This window comes from Phaethon aethereus (assembly GCF_964289735.1).
Source record: "Phaethon aethereus genome assembly, chromosome: Z".
Taxonomy (NCBI): Eukaryota; Metazoa; Chordata; class Aves; order Phaethontiformes; family Phaethontidae; genus Phaethon; species Phaethon aethereus.
The window spans coordinates 23,704,211-23,727,353 of NC_138577.1; the positions used below are offsets into that span (position 1 = coordinate 23,704,211).

A 23,143-nucleotide genomic window follows, 5' to 3' on the forward strand; every position below is an offset into this window, starting at 1 on the left:
CTGTAGACGTCATTGCACTTCTGTGAATAAGTACAGTTCTTTCAAAACAATAACATAATCAGCAGTTGAAGTATTACACAGAAATATATTTAACTGACTTTTTTTTCTATAGGACAGATTATACCAGAAAGAAGATTTGTAGAAGCAATAAACCGTCAAGCATATCAGTATGAAATGGGTGACTTTCCAACAGAATGGGAAGGTAAGTCCTGAATATTTTGGTTTTATTTCAAGATAATTTTGCCATTGAATGTAGGTTCAATATTTTTAATGGAAAGCCTGACGATGTGAACAGGCTGTTATCTTTCATTTTGAATAATGCAGGCTTTTGTTTAACTGCACAGTTGTTATGAATTCTTAAGGTTAAGTTTAAAAACAGGATAAATTATATTTAGGAAATCAGTACTTAATAAAAATATAAACAAAGCCTGTATAGTCATTACTTTCTCCTATTAAATGTGAAAATATTTGTGCCTGAGGGAGATCTGACAGAATAACCAAACCTAAATGTGTTAAACTTCCTAATTATGCCTTCACTGCAGTGTTAATTTGTAGGTCAGTTGAATCATTGGTTCCACAGTGATGGGGCTTTTTTTTTTATACTGGTAGTATTTGGTTTCCTGTACTCTTCCTTGCATAATCTTCTAGGAAGTTGGAGAACCTGTTAATAATTAACCATTTTTTCCCACTGCTAAAAATGAAAACTTTATCTGAAAATTTGGGACAAGAAACAAATTCATGGAGGTTAGAAAAGTTCCTTGGGATTAGATGAGCAGCACTTGGAGAAAGAGAAAGCACAGAGGGAATAGCGGGAGTGGAGGGATGGTCCTTGAAGCTGTAGGAGCTCAAGCCAACTGTGGAGTTAAATGTGGCTTAAAACCATTATATCATAGAATCTTTGAGTTACAAAGGACCTTTAAAGGTCATCTAGTCCAAGTCCCCAGCAATGAGCAGGGACATCTTCAAATAGATCAGGTTGCTCAGAGCCCCGTCCAACCTAACCTGGAATGTTTCCAGGGATGGGGCATATATGACCTCTCTCTGGGCAGCCTGTGCCAGTGTTTAACCACCCTCAGGGTGAAAAATTTCTTCCTTAGATCTAGTTGAGGTCTACCCTGTTTTAGTTTAAAACCATTACCCCTTGTCCTATTGCAACAGGCCCTGATAAAATGTCTGTCCCCATCTTTCTTATAACTCCCATTTAAGTACTGGAAGGCTGCAAGAAGGTCTCCCTGGACCCTTCTCTCCTCCAGGCTCAACAACCCCAACTATCTCATCCTGTCCTCAAAGCAGAGGTGTTCCATCCCTCTGATCATTTCTGTGGCCCTCCTCTTGACCCGCTCCAACAGGCCCAATTCCTTATCCACCCAACAGTTCACCCATTAAATCTCTATGTCTCCAATGTAGAGAGAAGCATGTTGTGGGGGACTGTGTCAAAGGCCTCTTAGAAGCCCAAATAGATGACATTGGTAGGTCTTCCCTTGTCCATTGATGTGATCACTCCATCATAGAAGGACACTAGGTTAGTCAGCCAAGACTTGCCCTTGGTGAAGCCATGCTGTCTGTCTCAAATCACCTCCTGTCCTCCATGTGCCTTAGCATAGCTTCTAGGAGAACCTGCTCCATGATATTCCCAGGCACAGAGGTGAGGCTGATGGGTTGGTAGCTCCCAGGGTCCTCCTTGCTACCATTTTTAAAAATGGATGTGATGTTACCCTTTCTCCAGTCTCCAGGGACTTCACCTGACTGCCAGGTCTTTTCAAGTATCATGAAGACTAGCTTGGCAACTACAACAGCCAATTCCCTCAGGACTCTGGGATGCATCTCATCAGGTCCCATAGACTTGTGCATGTTCATGTTCCTCAGGTGGTCTCGAACCTGGTCTTCTCTTACAGTGGGAGGGACTTGGCTCCTACAGTCCCTGTCTTGCAGTCCTTCGAGAGGTATGGGAAGAGAGACCGCCAGTGAAGACTGAGGCAAAGAAGTTGTTCAGTACCTCAGACTTCTCCTCATACGTTGTTTACCAGTCTGCCAGTCTTGCTCATCAAGGGGGGTATGCTGTCTTTGACCTTCCTTTTCTGGCTGACATACCTGTAGAAGTCCTTCTTACTACCCTTTGCATCCTTTGCCAAGTTCAGCTCCAGCCATGCCTTGGCCTTCCTGACCCCATCCCACAACCAGGCAGCATCCCTGTACTCATCCCAGGATACCTGTCCCTGCTTCCACTGCCTGTGCATTTGCTTCTTGCCCTGTAGTTTGACCAGTAGGTCTTGACTTAGCCATGCTGGTCTCTTGCCTTCCTTTCCTGATTTCTTACACCTGGGGATCAAGAGCTCTTGTGCTGTATGGAGAGTGTCCTTCAAGACCTGCCATCTCTGTTCTGCTCCCTTGTCCCTGAGGGCAGTTTCCCAGGGGGTCCTATTGACTAATGCCTTTCTTTCCTTCCTAAATCTCACAGTCCTGACTTTGCTCTTTGCCTTTCTTATAACCCTCAGGACTGCAAACTCCACCAGTGCATGATCGCTGCAGCCCAGGCTGCCTCCAATCTTGATGTCACCACTTAGATCACTTGTGTTGGTGAGCAACAGGTCCGGTACGGACCTGTCTATTAGGTAGGACTGTCTATTACCTGGCACAGGAAGTTATCCTCCATGCACTCCAGGAGTCTCCTGGATTGCCTTCAGCTCGCTGTGGTACTTTTAAAATCCTACTTTAAAGTCCAGGACACTGTAACATAAGTTAAGGAACCCCTGACGTAGTGCAGAGAGTCTGTCCAGCTATCCAATTGTAGAAAGCGTTCTATCCATCTACCAGCTGCCTACCTGAAGTTGGTAGGTTTAAGAAAACTTCTTCATTTTAAGCAGTATGTAGTTAAACTGTGGAATTCCTTGTCATCAAATATTCTGCTTGCTGGAAGTTTGCGTGAGTTCCTGATTGAAAGAATTCATGGAAGAAAAAGCCTTCTTGTATACAGACAGTACTGTGCTTTTATTTGTCAGTGAGCTCCAAATCAGTGGAGGCCTACAGTGTGTTTTGTGGAAATATTGCCATATACTTGCATTACCTCATTTTATTTTCTTTGCCCTCACTGTTGGCCCCTGAGGCAGGTGATACTGATCTCAGAGAAAACTTTGATCCCACTATATCCCTTCATGGACTCAGCAGAGAAACATCAAATGTTCCCATCTCCCATTTTATCATTGTTATTACATTGATTCCTATGATTTTTTTTTTTTTTTGGTGATCAACTAAGGCTAGTATTAACAGCTAAAAGCTTCTCAAAGATGTTTCAACCCTGGTAGCAGTGTTTGCCAACTGTGGCAAAACCACGGTGTTAACAGTTTCTGTCTTGTACTTCTGCAGTACCCACAGTTGGCTGGCAAGTCTTAATCTAGTTCTCCTTGTTCTTTATCAGTCCAACATAAGCATCTACTGAAGGAGAGCACAGCCTGGCAGGTTTGTCCTTACCCACTCAAGCACCAAATGATTTAGTATCTGCCTAATCCAACTTTCAGAAAGTCTGCTTCCTGATCCAAAAGTTCTCTAGCCGCTACAGGTCATTTTAGGTCTGAGTGACTGTCATGCAGCCACTCTGCACCACAGACACTAGAAGCATATATAAAATCTTTGGTAGCTCTGCTCTGCTGTGAATGAGTTCTCATTTAAGACCTGCCTTTTAAGAGTTGAAAAAAGCAATCCAATTGCCTCTACCTGCACTTGGCTGGAATTAACAGGAAACAACATGGACAGTCAGACTGTCTCAGATGGGTGTAGGCTAATCACCCTTTCACAAAGGGTCTTAGACTGGTTCACCCAACTTGCTATATGAACCTGTTCCTTAGGCCTGCTGGAATAAGCCTCCACTACATCTCTCTTTGGAAACCTTAGCACAAATCCATGTGACTTGACAGTGTGGTGCATGGGAGGGTACAGCTGTTTGGAAGGATGCTTTTGGCAAACACCAGTACAGGAATCTTGGAGTCAAGTACCCTGCAGTATGGATTGCCTAAAAAGATGGAACTGCCAGACCTCAGATGCACTTTTGCAAGTCAAGGCATCTTGTTTGTGTTTTTTTTTAAATAAGAAAAGATAATTGGCTGGTCCAAATATTATGAGCTGCATTTACACTTTTAACGCTTAAATTCCTCATCTTTGTAACTGCATTTTTTCTTTGTGATTTTTGTCAGCACCAAATAGAAAGAATTCAGGAAGAAAAGGAAAATTTACAGTATGCAGATAGGGAACAATCTTTTCCTCTTAAGTACTGAATTTCTCTAGAAACAGAAAAAAAATATACATGCATCTTCTTTTCCCCTGTGCATTCCTTAAGCAGAACATGTGTATAGTGCATGTTTCTGACAGATAAAGTACGGGAATTATACAAAAAAAGCTAACCTGTATTTTTTTGTCCAATGCCAATTTAAACTTTACAAACAGTTTTATGGAAGTATAACATAGTTTCAAAAAGCCAAAACTGCTACTTCTGCTGTGGGTTATAGTGCCTTTGCTTTATATTGGGGTGTGGATGTGGGATGCTCTGAAGTTCAGTTCATCACTACTTGTTTTCTGCTCCTTGTAAAATGAAAAATTCTCAACGACTAAGCAATGGTAAAGAATGGAAAGAGTAGAAGCCAGAAGCCAGTTATCTGAGTGGGAACAGTTTAATACAAAGTTTCTAGACACGCTTTGCTGAAAGGCTCATTACAGTTCTGTCCCTATTTTTTCCTCTTTAAGATTCGTCTAAAAGTTTCCCCAGGCCCACAAGACCCGTGCTGTCCAGACTCTTAAAAATTTACCAATGCATTCTTTCTGTGGGTGTTCACTTTACAATTCCTGCTGTCATGGATGCTGATCATTCCAGCAAATAGTCTGAGACTTTGCAGAAAGATTTCTGAAATACTTGCTGTTTTTTGAACAGTAAAAGATTAATATAAGGTTAGAAGTCTGTATAATATTTCTTCTGTTTTCTCTTTACTCTTGGAAATTTTTTTTATTTTTAGTGTTTGCTGGGTACACGCTTGCCTCTCCAGGGGCCTTCTCTCCAAATCCTGTGCATGTACTTTGACATCTGTGGCCTCTCCGCTTCAGTTTTGGTTGGTTCAGCAAAGCAATCTCCATGCCTAGCCTTCTCAAGCTTTTCACTTTAAGGACTGTGCTACAGTCTCTGTTGCCTGATTTCCTCTCCTTTTTCTTGGGATCTGCAGAGAGCTGCTTTCACCTGTGCTGTCTCTGTTCTGCCAGGACTAATTTTTTCACTTGTGGATAAACCTTAATGGCCACCTGATTTAAAAGCAGTCATCCCAGCACTCTTTCCCCTCTTCTTTTTCCCCTACATCACACTGTGTGGCTAGAAAAGGAACCTCTTGTGACTGAAATGAATAAAAGTACTGTCCCTGGAAATATTTAAGGGCATCAGTTGGCTGAGAATTTGCACAAAACCAGGGACAAGGGATTGTTTAAGGAGTGGGAGCAGGCTGTAGTGAAATTTGAAGAGGGTCTTAGTTAAATCTTGTTGTATATCTAAGACAGTCAGCTTGGACAGCTGGTAAACTAAGGGGCTGATTTTGGTGCTGTGTTTATCAAGTTATAAACATGTAATAAGGTAATCAAGACCAAGTAGAAAGCTATAAAGCAAGTAGATAAACCAATCATCCAGATTACAGGCTCGATCTTTGCAAGCTGTTTCTCAGACTATGGAGAGGATGTTTATGTATTAGCCCTGAGAGTTTACTGAACACAGGACCAAGGGCTTACTTATGAAGGGTTAGCCTGGAATTTTTCTCCTGAAGATGTTAGTTTTAAGTACTCCACAGGATTAAATTTCCTAAGTTCTGAGACCTGTGAATTTTACAAGTTCTGAATGTCCACTAAGGCTTTTGTTAAACTGAAACATGCTCAATATTAAACAAATAGAATCACATCCCTTGCGTTCTCCTTGGTCTTAATGTTAGCTATTTGTACACAGAAAATTAAGTCAATTTTAATTTTAAAATTCCAAAACTGTGTTTCCTTTTGTACTTGTCCTGGTTTCAGCCAGGATAGAGCTGGTTTTCCTCACAGAAGCTAGTGTGAGACTGTGTTTTGGATTTGGGATGAGGAACTGTTGATAATGTGCTGATGTTTTGGGTTGTTGCTGAGCCGTCAAGGACAGTCCAGCTTCTTGTGCTGGCCTGCCAGCGAGCAGGCTGGGGGTGCACGGGGAGCTGGGAGGGGACACAGCCGGGACAGCTGACCCAGACTGGCCAAAGAGATATTCCCTACCATACGACGTCATGCCCAGTACATAAACTGGAGTTGGCCGGGGGGCGGAAATCGCTGCTCGGGGACGGGCTGTCGATCACGGGGTGGTGAGCAATTGCTGTATTGGGCATCACTTGTTCTTATACATTCCTTTGTTGGTATTATCATTATTGTTCCCTTCTTTCTTTCTGTCCTATTAAACCGTGTTTATCTCAACCCACGAGGTTTTTCCTAATTCTCTCCCCCGTCCCGCTGTGGGAGGGAGAGTGAGCGAGCGGCTGCGTGGTGCTTAGTTGCCGGCTGGGGCTAAACCACGACAGTCCTTTTTGGCGCCCAACGTGAGGCTTGAGATAATAACGGTTGCAGGTCACAATATCAGTTTGATTTGCATCATGCTCTCGTCTTTGCTGTACATGTTAAGGATCGGTGTTGGTTTCTGTGGGCTGCTGTACTCTGCAATGATTAGTAATGTCTCGCCTGTGAATTTTGTTTTTAGAGCACTGACCTTGAGCTTAATGTGGTATCATCTGAGCTCTGTACTAAAGCCGTTACTGTATTTTGGCTACAGTCTTGTGGAGACGATTAGCAATTATACTTCTGCCTCTGAAAGGTTTTTTATGGAGGAAATGCAGAATGGTACCTTTGCTACCCTCTATCATAACATTTCCTCCTTCATCACAATAATTTTTCAGTATTTTGAACACCCTTGGCTGGTTAAAATACCTCTATTGCTACTTCTGGGGAACATGGTTTCAGTTTTGTCTAAGGTTAGCAAGCAATTTAAGAATATCACCCGGAGATCTGCCCCAAGGCTGGATAGTTATGAATGGCAGGGTGTGTGGAACAGCATGGGCAAATGCCTGGGGCGGTGGGCACCTCCGGTGTTTTGGAGCTTCACTCCCGAACAAGTGCAGAATCCTGATAAACTAGCAGAATATCTGGAAGAAGTATGCTGTCAGCCTGGCAGCTCCAAGGAGACACAAATCATTGCCATGTGCTGGGGCCTGGCCCATGCCTACCGAACCCTATTTAACACTATGCAAAGGGGAGAGAGGCTCTCTGGGTCTGATGGCAATGTGGCAGGCACTGTGACTACTCCAGCGTCTGTAGCAGGCACTGTCACTACTCCAACCCCCACGGCGGGCACTGCCACTACTCCAACCCCCACGGCGGGCACTGTAGCTACTCAAGACTGTTGCAGCTGAACCAGAGGACCAGCCCATCCCGGTATCAGTTGCCCCTGTACAAAAGAAGAAATCTTGGAAGCGGAAGTCAGCTCGTTTAGTAAGGGAGGAGGAAGATCCTACTAAGAAGGAGCCAGAGGAAGAGAGTGAGGAGGCAGAGTGCTCTGAAGCAGGGCCATCACAAGCACGGAAGAGGGAAGAGAGCGAGTCATCGCTTGAAGAGGAGGAAGAGGAAGAACTTATAAAAGAGACGGTAACTACCCGATCTCTGTCCCTGAGTGAATTGCAAGATATGCGAAAGGATTTCAGCCGTCATCCAGGTGAGCACATTGTCACCTGGCTGCTCCGATGCTGGGATAATGGGGCCAGTAGCCTGGAATTAGAGGGTAGGGAAGCCAAGCAGCTGGGATCCCTTTCTAGGGAAGGGGGCATTGACAAAGCAATTGGAAAAGGTGCACGAGTCCTCAGCCTCTGGAGACGACTCCTGTCGGGTGTGAAGGAAAGGTATCCCTTCAAGGAAGATGTTCTATGTCACCCAGGCAAGTGGACCACCATGGAGAAAGGTATCCAGTACCTGAGGGAGCTAGCGGTGCTGGAAGTGATTTATGGTGACTTGGACAATGGACAATCATCCAAAGATCCAGATGAAGTCAATTGCACGCAACCTATGTGGCGGAAGTTTGTACGGAGTGCACCATCATCATATGCCAACTCATTAGCAGTAATGGCCTGGAAGGACGGAGAGAGACCAACGGTGGATGAATTGGCTGGCCAACTCCGGCAATACGAAGAAAGTCTCTCTTCCTCCCTACGGGCCTGCGTCTCTGCTATAGAGAAACTGTCCCGAGAGTTCCGGCAATTCAAAGAGGATATGCCCTACCCTCCACCCATACGGACCAGTGTCTCAGCCATTAGGAGTAAGCGCTCTTCTGTTCAAGAGAGAAGATATAGAGGATACACACCACGAGCCACCCTGTGGTTTCAATTGCATGACTACGGAGAGGACATGAGGAGGTGGGATGGAAAACCTACCTCGACCCTAGAGGCACGAGTACGCGAGCTGCAAGGAAAAACAATTACAAAAGGGGGTTCAGGTTCCTCGAGGAAAATCGTCGCTCCACTTTCCAGTGGGCAGCTTCCCAGAAAAAATAGAAGAGCTGATCTCACCTCTGATCCTCTTGAAGGGACTTCTGATTCCTATTTACAAGAAGTGGGTAACGAGTACTATGAGCAGGATTAGAGGGGCCCTGCCTCCAGCCAGGCGGAGGAGAGGGACAATCGAGTTTATTGGACTGTGTGGATTAGATGGCCTGGCACATCAGACCCACAGGAATATAAGGCTTTAGTGGACACCGGTGCACAATGTACCCTGATGCCATCAAGCCATATAGGGGCAGAACCCATCTGTATTTCTGGAGTGACAGGGGGATCCCAACAGCTGACTGTGCTGGAGGCCGAAGTGAGCCTAACTGGGAATGAGTGGCAGAAGCACCCCATTGTGACTGGCCCGGAGGCTCCGTGCATCCTGGGCATAGACTACTTCAGCAGAGGGTATTTCAAGGACCCAAAAGGGTACCGGTGGGCTTTTGGTATAGCTGCCTTGGAGACGGAAGAAATTAAACAGCTGTCCACCTTGCCTGGTCTCTCAGAGGACCCTTCTGTGGTGGGGTTGCTCAGGGTCAAAGAACAACAGGTGCCGATCGCTACCACAACAGTGCACCGGCGGCAATATCGCACCAACAGAGACTCCCTGATCCCCATCCATGAGCTGATTCGTCGGCTGGAGAGCCAAGGAGTCATCAGCAAGACTCACTCACCCTTCAACAGCCCCATATGGCCAGTGCGAAAGTCTAATGGAGAGTGGAGACTGACAGTAGACTATCGTGGCCTGAATGAAGTCACGCCGCCACTGAGCGCTGCTGTGCCGGACATGCTAGAACTTCAATATGAACTGGAGTCAAAGGCAGCCAAGTGGTACGCCACCATTGATATTGCTAACGCGTTTTTCTCGATCCCTTTGGCGGCAGAGTGCAGGCCACAGTTTGCTTTCACTTGGAGAGGTGTCCAATACACCTGGAATCGACTTCCCCAGGGGTGGAAACACAGCCCTACCATTTGCCATGGGCTGATACAAACTGCACTGGAACAGGGTGAAGCTCCAGAGCATCTGCAATACATTGATGACATCATCCTATGGGGCAACACAGCAGAAGAAGTTTTCGAGAAAGGGAAGAAAATAATTCAAGTCCTTCTGAAAGCTGGTTTTGCTATAAAGCAAAGTAAAGTCAAGGGACCTGCACAAGAGATCCAGTTTTTAGGAATAAAATGGCAAGATGGACGTCGACAGATCCCAACGGATGTGATCAACAAAATAACAGCTATGTCTCCACCAACTAGCAAAAAAGAAACACAAGCATTTCTGGGTGTTGTGGGTTTCTGGAGAATGCATATTCCAAATTACAGTCTGATCGTAAGCCCTCTTTATCAAGTGACCCGGAAGAAGAATGATTTTAAATGGGGCCCTGAGCAACGACAAGCCTTCGAACAAATCAAACAGGAGATAGTTCATGCCGTAGCCCTTGGGCCAGTCCGGGCAGGACAAGATGTTAAAAATGTGCTCTACACGGCAGCCGGGGAGAATGGCCCTACCTGGAGTCTCTGGCAGAAGGCACCAGGAGAGACTCGAGGTCGACCTCTAGGGTTTTGGAGTCGAGGATATAGGGGATCTGAGTCCCGCTATACTCCAACTGAAAAGGAGATATTGGCGGCATATGAAGGAGTTTGAGCTGCCTCAGAAGTGGTTGGTACTGAAGCACAGCTCCTCCTGGCACCCAGACTGCCGGTGCTGGGCTGGATGTTCAAAGGGAGGGTCCCCTCTACGCATCATGCGACTGATGCTACGTGGAGTAAGTGGGTCGCGCTTATTACACAGCGGGCTCGAATAGGAAATCTTAATCGCCCGGGAATCTTGGAAGTGATCATGGACTGGCCAGAAGGCAAAGATTTTGGAATATCACCGGAAGAGGAGGTGGCACGTGCTGAAGAGGCTCCACCATATAATGAACTGCCAGAGAACGAAAGGCAATATGCCCTGTTTACTGATGGGTCCTGTCGTATTGTAGGCAAACATCGAAGGTGGAAAGCTGCTGTATGGAGCCCTATACGACCAGTTGCAGAAGTGGCTGAAGGACAAGGTGAATCAAGTCAGTTTGCGGAGGTGAAAGCCATCCAGCTGGCTTTAAATATTGCTGAACGAGAAAAATGGCCAGTACTCTATCTTTATACTGACTCATGGATGGTGGCAAATGCTCTATGGGGGTGGCTGCAGCAATGGAAGCAGAGCAACTGGCAACGCAGAGGCAAGCCCATCTGGGCTGCTGAATTGTGGCAAGATATTGCTGCCCGACTAGAGAATCTCGTCATAAAAGTACGTCACGTAGATGCTCACGTACCCAAGAGTCGGGCCACCAAAGAACACCAAAACAACCATCAGGTGGATCAGGCTGCCAAGATTGAAGTGGCTCAGATGGATCTGGACTGGCAACATAAGGGTGAATTATTTATAGCTCGGTGGGCCCATGACACCTCAGGCCATCAGGGAAGAGATGCAACATATAGATGGGCTCGGGATCGAGGGGTGGACCTGACCATGGATGCTATTGCACAGGTTATCCATGAATGTGAAACGTGTGCTGCGATCAAACAAGCCAAGCGGTTAAAGCCTCTCTGGTATGAAGGACGATGGTTGAAATATAAATATGGGGAGGCCTGGCAGATTGACTATATCACACTTCCACAAACTCGCCAAGGCAAGCGCTATGTGCTTACCATGGTGGAAGCAACCACTGGATGGCTGGAAACATACCCTGTGCCCCATGCCACCGCCCGAAACACTATCCTGGGCCTTGAAAAGCAAGTCTTATGGCGACATGGCACCCCCGAAAGAATTGAGCCAGACAATGGGACTCATTTCCGAAACAACCTCAAAGACACCTGGGCCAAAGAGCACGGCATTGAGTGGGTGTATCATATCCCCTATCATGCACCAGCTTCCGGAAAAATTGAACGATACAACGGACTGTTAAAGACTACACTGAGAGCAATGGGTGATGGGACATTCAAAAATTGGGATAAACATTTAGCCAAAGCCACCTGGTTAGTCAACACTAGGGGATCTACTAATAGAGCCGGCCCTGCCCAATCAAAACTTCTACGTACTGTAGAAGGGGATAAAGTCCCTGTGGTGCATGTGAGAAACATGCTGGGGAAGACAGTCTGGGTTACTCCTGCATTAGGAAAAGGCAAACCCATCCGTGGGATTGCCTTTGCCCAGGGACCTGGGTGCACTTGGTGGGTAATGCGGAAGGATAGGGAAGTCCGATGTGTACCTCAAGGAGACTTGATTTTGGGTGAAAACAGTCAATGATTTGAATTGTATTATGTTAATTGTTCAGAATGACATTACTACTATGGCTGCTATCTACCATATCAATGGTATTATAGTAAGAATCACCCAGACTGATGAAGAATGAGCTTCACTGAAACCAAGCAACGTGCAGCAGTGATGAAACCAGAACTGGCTTCAGCAGCTTGCGCCCAACAAATCCCTTGAGATCGACATCTTCGACCTGCAGATCATGGACATGGACCGTGCCAGATGACAATCCAACACCACATACCATCTCCCCTGCCCTGAGAGACTGCTATGATGGATGAAGCCCAGAGTCATGGACTGACTGAACTCCATAGACATTTTAAAGTGATGGCCCATGGACTAAGAAAGTGATATCTGTGTGTATATATTAAAAGACAGGAAGAGTAATAATGAATAATTGGAATGTATTGAAAAGTATAGGACCTGGGCATGACGTAAATGGTATGGAATAAGGGGTGGATACTGTCCTGGTTTCAGCCAGGATAGAGCTGGTTTTCCTCACAGAAGCTAGTGTGAAACTGTGTTTTGGATTTGGGATGAGGAACTGTTGATAATGTGCTGATGTTTTGGGTTGTTGCTGAGCCGTCAAGGACAGTCCAGCTTCTTGTGCTGGCCTGCCAGCGAGCAGGCTGGGGGTGCACGGGGAGCTGGGAGGGGACACAGCCGGGACAGCTGACCCAGACTGGCCAAAGAGATATTCCCTACCATACGACGTCATGCCCAGTACATAAACTGGAGTTGGCCGGGGGGGCGGAAATCGCTGCTCGGGGACGGGCTGTCGATCACGGGGTGGTGAGCAATTGCTGTATTGGGCATCACTTGTTCTTATACATTCCTTTGTTGGTATTATCATTATTGTTCCCTTCTTTCTTTCTGTCCTATTAAACCGTGTTTATCTCAACCCACGAGGTTTTTCCTAATTCTCTCCCCCGTCCCGCTGTGGGAGGGAGAGTGAGCGAGCGGCTGCGTGGTGCTTAGTTGCCGGCTGGGGCTAAACCACGACAGTACTGTAGTTTTGAATGTAGAATGTAATCCATATGCACAATATAAATATTGCCTGGTTTTGTTTAGGTAAAGCCTTTTATATTTTGCTACAAGGTGGGAGCCCACACTTTTCCCTACCCTAGGCAGTATGGATGTACACAACAGATAACCCTACTGTAATGTTAGTTCTGAATGTTCACCTGCTGTAGAATGTGAATTTACCTCCTCGGGACATGCCAATAGTGCTCCTGAGAGGACATCAGTAATTTTACATACCTATGGAGATTCATGAGATTGCATGCTTCATGCAGCATTTTATTGCCCACCTACCCCTAGTCTCTCTTTTTTTTTTTTTCCTTTCCTGGTAACATTTAGTGATTAATGGGAATCTTAATTTGCATGCTCCCTTTTACACTCATTACAGTGTGTTATGTGCCAGTAGGAGTCTTAAAGTTCAATGAAAATCTCATGCATACTAATGAAATGCAAATGAGTGCTGATGAAAGGAGGCAAGGGTCTCAAGGTAGGAAATGTCCAGCTATCTTGCAAAATTCATTTCAGACAAAAGTAGCATTACAATGAGTACAGGATGCAGGAAGTGCCATCCAGATAAAATTAGAAACAGCAGCAGCATAATTAGTTTGAAATGGAGGCAATGATTCATTTTGCCAAAGCTTTGGGGGGCAGCGAAGCATGATTTGGTTGCACCCAGTACATACATGCTACCTTCTCTACTTTACCAGGTTTAAAACATTTTGCCTGTCAATAGCGAGGGCATCTTGTTTTGTTAGCACAGAGAATGGAAATATTCATATGGAAATATTTTCCAGCTATAATTGTCACTGGACACTTTTTAATTAAGTGTATGCATGTGTGTATATGGTGTTCAAATAATATATAATAAAGCACCTACCTGCCTTGTTTCCATCAAACAATATTTAACTGTGGTATAAATCTGTTTAGTAATTTAAACCTGCAATGACTAGAAGTGTAATGGTGTGTGCAAAGAAAGGTGGGAAAGCTTTTCCATTGCTAAATTATATACATTGACTATATTTTTAAAAGTAAATGCAAAATGTCTTAATTTCAAGATATCATTTGCTTGGTTTTTTTTTTTAAATTAGTGCTAACTCAGTAGTAAATCACTGGTTATATTTTTGTATACATTCATTCTTCCTTTAATTGTTACCATGGATTTCTCTTATGCCTGAGTTATGAGGTGTTGGTGTCCTTTTGAGCCATATATTAGATGCTCAAAATATTTTTGATACCTTAGAAAAAATAAAGTCTTTTAAAATTTTCTGTCTGAAGGAGAACCACCTGAAAACTGGTGGGGATTAAATGTATTGGAGTCCTTCCGTTCTTCTTCCCAAAGACTGAGGAGTGATCAGGTGAATGATTAGAAGAACGTATTGCTTTTGAAAGACTGATAAAACTATTAGATGCTAAAGTACAATATACTAAAATATACTCAAATCAGATGATGTTTGCTTTGCTTTTAGTCTTGTATCTTGAGCTGTGAATGTTTCAGAAATGGATTTGCACAGAGGGAATATTATATATTAAAGTTAACTAACTTCATCTTATGGCTATAAAAAGATTTTATAAAAAAAATTTGTTACTATATTTCTTCCTCAGCTACATAGTAGTGAGGAATCTTTAATTAAATAATGATTTTCTAATGCAGCACATTAGATACGTTAAAATGAATTTACCTGTAGTAATTTGGAAAATGGTATCAAATCTTTGTGTCAGCAAGTTTCATTTAGGGTTAAACTGAAAAAGATTTGTAGTCCTGGCATTTATTAGAAAGAAGGAAGGTTGATAGCTCCTATAAAACGCTTCTTATAAAAAGCATTCAAACGCTTCTTATAGCTGGAAAGAAAAATAGCACAATATTACAACTGTGTGCATTATTTGTGTATTTAAACAGATATAGTCTGATAATGGAACGTTTGATATGAGAAGTCTTCCTAAATTTAGGATTGTTTTGTTGCTTTTGAGTGTTGGTACTAGTTGAGATCTGTTAATGAATGAAAATGTGTTGTGTAACACTCCTTGCTTCACAGCTTCTGTTCACAGGACACATGTCATTGTATTACCCTTCACTGTTCTGTCTGTGGCTTGTTAAACTGAGGCAGATAATTAAATGATAAAATCTTTTAGTAGGAGTATTCCATTCATGTGAAAATCATTAATCAAATAACTGCATAAAAGTCCCATCTGCTATTGAAAGAAACTCTATTGTAATGGTTGTATTTCAGAAGTAGTTTCTAACTGCAGCTTAATTTTTGTAGGATTCCAAATGTTAAGAATTTTTCTTTAAGAATCACTAATTGCAGCCAGTTGACAGTAAAATGCAGCTGGTGCTTTAAGAAAATACTGGCAATTTCAAAAAAAAAAGAAGGAATTTTTACATGCGCATAGCTGTGGAACTGAAACCGGTGGTACTGGTTTGAGTCTCCACCCCTGGGGATATTTAAAAGACATGTAGATGTAGTGCTGAGGGACATGGTTTAGTGGTGGACTTGGCAGTGCCAGGTTAATCGTTGGACTTGGTGATCTTAAAGGTCTTTTCCAACCTAAACAATGTATTTCCATGTGACAGAAGCAAGACCAAGCAGAAGATGATACTTTGTTGAAAGTAGTCTTTTAAATTTTGAAGGTTTAAAACTTAATTTTTTTACAAACATTTTAAAATACTAGTTTTCCTTTTTTATCCAGCTGTATGTCTTATTGATTAGTGTCTAGTATACATACATCACTATGCCCGGTAGCTCTACCACTTGCTTTTCTGGATGTTGGAACTGTTGCCAGGAGGAAAGGCTCGTGCCCTGTGGTTTTCTCTAAGAGCATTGTTGGTCCTTTTACAAAAGAGCATCTGCAAGACTGCCAGATGAGAAGTGCCACTCTCAGTCATGCCATAGAATCATAGATCTTTGGGTTGGAAGGGACCTTTTAAGGCCATCTAGTTCAACTCCCCAGCAATAAGCAGGGACATCCCCAACTAGATTAGGTTGCTCAGAGCCCCGTCTAACCTGACCTTGAACATTTCCAGGGATGGGGCATCTACCACCTCTCTAAGCAACCTGTGACAGTGTTTCACCACCATCATTGTGAAAAATGTCTTCCTTAGACTAGGTATAAGTTTATCCTCTTTTGGTTTAAAACTGTTACCCCTTGTCCTATCGCAACAGGCCCTGCTAAAATGTCTGTCCCCATCATTCTTATAAGCCCCCTTTAAGTACTGGAAAGCTGCAAGAAGGTCTTCCTGGAGCCTTTCCTCCACGCTGAACAACCCCAGCTCTCTCAATCTTTCTTAATAGGAGAGGTGTTCTATCCCTCTGATCATTTTTGTAGCCCTCCTCTTGACCCGCTCCAACAGGTCCATGTCTTTGCTGTGCTGAGGGCTCCAGAGCTGGATGCAGGACTCCAAGTGGGGTCTCACCAGAGCGTCGTAGAGGGACAGAATCACCTCCCTCGACTTGCTGGCCACGCTGCTTTGGATGCAGCCCAGGATACAGTTGGCCTTCTGGGCTGCAAGCGCACATTGCCAGCTCATGACCAGCTTTTTATCCACCAGTACTCCCAAGTCCTTCTCAGCAGGGCTGCCCTCGATCCCTTCATCCCCCAGCCTGTACTGATACCAGGGGTTGCCTCAACCCAAGTGCAGGACCCTACACTTTGCCTTGCTGAACCTCATGACGTTCACATGGGCCCATTCCTCAAGCTTGCCCAGGTCCCTCTGGATGGCGTCCCGTCACTCAGGAGTGTCAACCCCACCACTCAGCTTGGTGTCGTCACCAAAATTCCGGAGGGTGCATGTGATCCCACTGTCTGTGTCATTGATGAAGATGTTAAAACAGTACTGGTCCCAGCACGGACCCCTGACAGACACCACTCATCACCAATCTCCATCTGGACATTGAGCCACTGACCACTACCCTCTGGATGCGACCATCCAAACAATTCCTCGTGCACCGATTAAATCCGTCTCCCTCCAATGTAGAGAAAAGGATGTTGTGGGGGACCTTTTCAAAGGCCTTACAGAGGTCCAGATAGATGACATCCATAGCTCGTCCCTTATCCACTGATGTGGTCATTCCACCATAGAAGGCAACCAGTTTGGTCAGGCAGGTCTTGCCCTTGGGGAAGGCCTGATGGCTGTCTTGAATCACCTCCCTGTCTTCCATGTGCCTTAGCATAAGCTATGGAGGATCTAGGAATGTCTCTTCCATGATCTTCCCCGGCACAGAGGTGAGGCTGATGGGTTGGTAGTTCCCAGGGTCCTCCTTGCTACCTTTTTTAAAAATGGGTGCAATGTTTCCCTTTTTCCATTCTCCAGTGACATCACCTGACTGCCAGGACTTTTCAAGTATCATGAAGACTAGCTTGGCAACTACAACAGCCAATTCCCTCAGGACTCTGGGATGCATCTCATCAGGTCCCATAGACTTCTGTATGTTCAGGTTCCTCAGGTCGTCTAGAACCTGATCTTCTAGTGGGAGAGACTTTGCTCCTGCAAGTCAATTGTCTTGCAGTCCATCCCCTTCGAGAGGTATGGGAAGAGAGACCGCCAGTGAAGACTGAGGCAAAGAAGTTGTTCAGTACCTCAGACTTCTCCTCATACGTTGTTTACCAGTCTGCCAGTCTTGCTCATCAAGGGGGGTACGCTGTCTTTGACCTTCCTTTTCTGGCTGACATACCTGTAGAAGAAGTCCTTCTTATTACCCTTTGCATCCTTTGCCAAGTTCAGCTCCAGCCATGCCTTGGCCTTCCTGACCCCATCCCACAACCAGGCAGCATCCCTGTACTCATCCCAGGATACCTGTCCCTGCTTCCACTGCCTGTGCATTTGCTTCTTGCCCTGTAGTTTGACCAGTAGGTCTTGACTCAGCCATGCTGGTCTCTTGCCTTCCTTTCCTGATTTCTTACACCTGGGGATCAAGAGCTCTTGTGCTGTATGGAGAGTGTCCTTCAAGACCTGCCATCTCTGTTCTGCTCCCTTGTCCCTGAGGGCAGTTTCCCAGGGGGTCCTATTGACTAATGCCTTGAAGAGCTGAAAGTTTGCTTTCCTAAATCTCACAGTCCTGACTTTGCTCTTTGCCTTTCTTATAACCCTCAGGACTGCAAACTCCACCAGTGCATGATCGCTGCAGCCCAGGCTGCCTCCAGTCTTGACATCACCAATTGGGTCGTTTGTGTTGGCAGCCAAGAGGTCCAGTAAGGCATCCACTCTGGTAGGGCTGTCTATTACCTGGCAGTTATCCTCCAGTGCACTCCAGGAGTCTCCTGGATTGCCTAGAGCTCATCGTGCTGCTTTTCCAGCAGGTGGAAAACCACCATGTCGGGGTGGTTGAAGTCCCCCAGCAGGACAAGAGCCTGTGAGTGCAATGCGTCCTGTAGCTGGAGTAATGCCAGTTTAGTCTCTGATCTTGCCAGATTTTGCCTTTGGAAATCCTCATAAAATGTAAATGTATGAAAGTGCTACAGGTAATGTTTTCTAGCTGTATAGATTTAATAGAAAGTAATTTAGTTGTATTTTGGATTATCTTCATGGGCTGTTTTTCTTTCCACTAACATAAAACTTTTGAAGAAAGGATGATGTTGACTGTTCAATGCTGTTGCTTCTCCACAATGGCAAATTTGAGTCTAATCTTTATTAGGACCAAAAGACCTCTGAGAAGAGCTGGCAGGGACTGCTTTTATGAGAAGGTGTTTGAGAATGGTATTTAAAAGAACATATCTTCAGAATGTGTCATCTGATAGACAAGAATCAAAAGTAATACCTTGGTTCATATCATCACAGATATTTTACCATTAACCTTGAGTTAAGGTTGTTGGCCTTCACATCATGGCTAAATTCCAACCTATGTAATGCCATTTTGCATCCCTTAATTCTGTTCTTATGTTAACTGGAAGCTATTCCTCCCAAAACCAGTTGCATAATGTTGCTGAAGTGGAGTGGTATTAGTGTTTCAACCTCTGTGTAATTGCATATTCAGTAGTGAGGTGACATGATGACTCTGTGCAGCTTTTAGTGTTTTGGACTTGCTGTCTGACTCATTCCCTAGTTCCCTTCAAAATATATGACAGATGGTATTAGGAAATTAAAATTTGGAATACTTCCTCCTTAAAGCATTTCTGAAACTTTATAGACAGCTACAGGTCAGACCAGGAATTTGACTGGGTAGTGATGAAAATGTAATTTTTGCTCTTAATTTTCAAGTATGGTAACAACAGTCTTAATTATCCAAACAAACACACAAAAAACCCATTTTGCCGTATCTCGGCACTTGGAACTGGCTTTCCTTATGTTTGTCCTTCTGTTCGTTACTGGCCACTTTCATTCTACTACTCGTTCATTTGAAAAATATGAGCAGAAAAGACACATTTCTACAACACATAGAACCCAGTACCTACCAATTGTGTGGATTGAAAAGGCATGCAAAATTGCCACAGTAGTGGTACTTGTAAAGAGTGATGGGTATTGCCTTGCCCACAGTCAGGGAATTTGTCTAAGTAATGGCTCTAATAGGGTTGGAGCTATCTCTAATAATCCCTCGTCGGAATGAAGCAAGACCCAATGGAGTGCCGCTTCTCCGTCTGCAGTGGGGCTCCTTTGGATTGCTACCTCTTTCAGTCCCACGCTAACCGCCAGCGTTTGCAATGGGCATGGGCATAAGTCTGTTGGTTTTGGTTCATCGTGGAAAACCTGAGCCACTGTCATTGCCACTGCTTTCATTCCTCTGCTGTCTTTTCCAGCACGAATTGACCGAGATGGAGGGAGCCTTCCCTCGGTTACAGTACCTCCCCGTCAACGCACAGCTGTAGGACATGGCGCAGTCACGGCTCTGCAGCCCCTCAGTCAGGTTTGGGGCTGTATCTTGCATTCCTGTAATGGAATTCTAGTTGGCACTAACATAAATAGGTTTTCAGCTTTAACAATTCCTGAGGCATATTCAGGAATCCTTTTTCTCCAGAGCAGTTTAAGGCTTTTCATACTTTTCAGCAGTGATCTTGTCATTTTCTCATGAAGCTCAGCTCTGTATACCAAGCTCAACAATGGGCCTGGGCTGTGAGCCCTGCTTTTTAAGCCATGTTCTGGCAGCCAGTGTGGTATGTAAAATGTGACCAAGCTCTCCTCACAGAGCTGATTCCCTCCCTTCCTTCTGCAAAGGCTGAGAGTATTGACATGGGAAGTAACATCTTGGGTCTTTATATTCTGGGGAATGATATTATGGCTTGCTAGGTTGTAGCAAATTCTATTATAATTTTTTATATAAACATTTGCTTTCAGTTAAAAATTCATCACAATTTTGATTTTTAATACTGTCTGTGATCTTTGAAATAATCCATTTGATTTTTATTTCTTTTGCAGCATGGATAAGAAAAAAAAGAAAGGATCCACCCACCATTGAGGTGAGAGAGATGAAGTGTCTTTAAATTTTCAATTGTCGTAATTGCATTACAATAATTAATTTATAGTGCATTCATCTGTTCAGTAATTTGTCACTTTTGGGGGGGAATTTAGGATGCTGCTCGCCTAATTGGTTAAATTATACACAGACTAGTTACCTAATACTTAAGAAAAACAACACCAAATGGAAATATAAACTCCAATGTTCTTTAGTAGTTAGTTTTATCTACATGAATTCTTTAAGATGATCTACATAGATTCTTTAAGACAATTATGGCCATTCAAGAGTTTCTTTAATTAAATGAATTCTGAAATTACTGCTATGAATTTTTAAAATATGTATTAATGCAAGATTTTTCTTCATGGTAATTGACATTAAAATGCAGGTTTCAAATCGGTAGCCAGCAGATTTATCAGTATAGGAAAACAAATTGCACTAACATATGACAATGAACTGGGGGAGTTGTAGCCATGAGTTTTTCCATAAGTGGTTTCTAATGGAATAAAGCGGGGAAATATCCCACAGTCTTTCATGCTGGTGAGTTTGTAAAGAGTGGAAGGAGTTTGACTGTTGATCTGTGTATACAGACACGTGAACATACACCACTTGCCCTGGATGTGTATTACAAGTTGCTAATCACCAGCTAGGAATGAGTGAGGCATGGTTTGCTACAGAAGATTCAAACTGACACCCACAGAGCCTGATACTTGACTTGCATCGGTAGGAATAACCGTGTCGAATTCAGTGAAGCTATGTTGGCATGCTCTAGCCAAGGATTTGGTCGCTGAGATCTTCTAGAATATACTGGTTTGTGAAAAGTTGTCTTGCCTGCCTGTGTATTAACATGACCTGGAGAAGCTTGTCAGGTGATATTTACAAGCCATAAGTCATTGACATGAACTCCCATACAACTTACAGCTTTTCAACTCATTCTCTCTGCCTCTGTTTCACACCTGCCACTGAGATTGTAGAGATAATAAGGGCAATAATACACCCATGAATGGAAGAATTTTAAGTTAAATTTATCCTCAAAGCTTTTTAGGACTTAAAGCAAATTAACACACTTTTCTTTACATTAACATTTGGAGAAGTATTAAGTGTGAATTTTTTTTCAAATTTTTTTTTCCTCTTCCTACTCATCCTAGTTACCTGTGTAGAAGTAATACTACAGCAGTTGTTCTGTCTAAGCTTGGACTCATCTCCTTTTAAGTAGCTCTGGTTCATACTAACTGTATACATACAACTCCTATTGTTGAAATTACCGCTTCATGTGATACTTAAAGATGGGGGATGTTGCATGTCTTTTGTCCTATCGTTTCCATAAGCCAGACTGCCATGATAACTGTGCTAAGATAAACCTGCTCCAGAGAACGTGGGCAGCCTTGGGTTTGGAATTCATACAATAATGCTTCTCCTGGCGCTGGAGGTGTTGGTTCTGTTTCAAAACAGGGAGCAAGGAGTCTCCGCAGGTGACATAACTGTGGATAAATAGTGTTCTAACTATTTTACCTTCCAGAAAAAGATAAATTTTTTCCTTCCATTCAAAAGAATGAAAGATTATTGTGAGTAATTGTGCATTCAGAGTTACAGGACTGCTTATACCTTCAGTTTCATGAGGTAACAGATCTGAAAAATAATTTAGCAGCTAGGTACTTTACCTGCAGGGCTGTGCATTGACCTTATCAGAGCGGAAGTGATATACCAGGAATTTGAAAAGTAGTTATCTTTTCTTTCAAGTAATCTCTAAATTGTTTTTTCCTATATAGGAAAGGGCAGTTCATATATGTACGTTAAAAATTCTTGCTAATGTTTTGAAAATAATGCTGCAGTCACATTTTAAATATGTGATAGTGCAGCTTAATTTTTTTTTCTGTATTAGTATAGAGTGATACGTATGATCTACTTTTCTCCTGATTCAAAGCTGTTATACCACAAACCCTTATACCACAATATCATCATAAATACAATTCTACTAGTGAAGTACATATAGGATACTGTTCAGTCCCTATTTGTAGGACTGATTTGCCTTAGTGTTTTAGCTACATAAACTTTACTGGCTGCTAGTCTTTATTATATTCCCTTTTTGACAGTAATGCTGATATGGTAAACTGCTGTTTGACAGCTATGGAACAAGGGAATATTTGTGACCATATTTCATGTTGAAACCCTGTATAACAAATCTCCTGTTCTTTCACATATTTCTTATGAGACTATACTATTTCTGAAAAAGGATGCAAAGCCCACAAATTTTGCAGTTTTGCTTTAATGACATTTTACTGTCAACATCATATTGTAACACCACAAAACAGCAATACGCTTCCTAAAGCATAAGTTTCTGGAGCTGTGCCTATGTTCCTACCTTTGTGGTCTGTAATACCACTTCTTTTTGCGTGGTTTTCCTTTTTTTCCTGTTCCTTGACCATCATCTTTTTTTTTTTTTCCTTAATATCAAATTACATACGTTAAACTTTATTAAAAATTTCTGTTGCCCTTCTATGCTCTGTTTGCCTACCACCCACCTTTAGTACTTTATGTTTGTTTTTTAATGTTTGTCAAACTTGTCTCTTATTCAGCTCTTAGCTATGGATGATAGAGATTGCCAAACTGCTCGGGCTATCAGGTCTCATTGATAAGCTCTATGATCAAACTTTAATTGAAAGTATTGCAGAGATATGGCTTCAGAAATCAACTGGGTCTTGTGATCTTTAGTGCTATCGTAAGAACAATATTTTGTGAACCAGTGGTGTGGTGAATACTATAGGCCAACAAAATGTCATTCATAATGATCATGACATATCACATCATGAGTGAATGATGTGAGTTGTCCATCCTTACACTTGTCAAGGTAGCTAGGTCATGACGCCAGCTAAGTCTGTTGA

At 43.4% G+C, this 23,143-nt stretch overlaps 1 protein-coding gene across 1 annotated transcript in view; it reads left to right on the forward strand.

Annotated features, from left to right (window-relative positions):
- NDUFAF2 (NADH:ubiquinone oxidoreductase complex assembly factor 2) overlaps positions 1-23,143 on the forward strand; it is a gene marked incomplete at both ends in the record, with an annotated part of 80,048 nt that overhangs the window by 44,931 nt on the left and 11,974 nt on the right. Inside the window, 2 exons of the mRNA XM_082013624.1 lie at positions 113-202; positions 20,225-20,265. Of these exons, the coding sequence (XP_081869750.1) occupies positions 113-202; positions 20,225-20,265 (131 nt within the window). The remainder of the gene's footprint in view (positions 1-112; positions 203-20,224; positions 20,266-23,143) is intronic.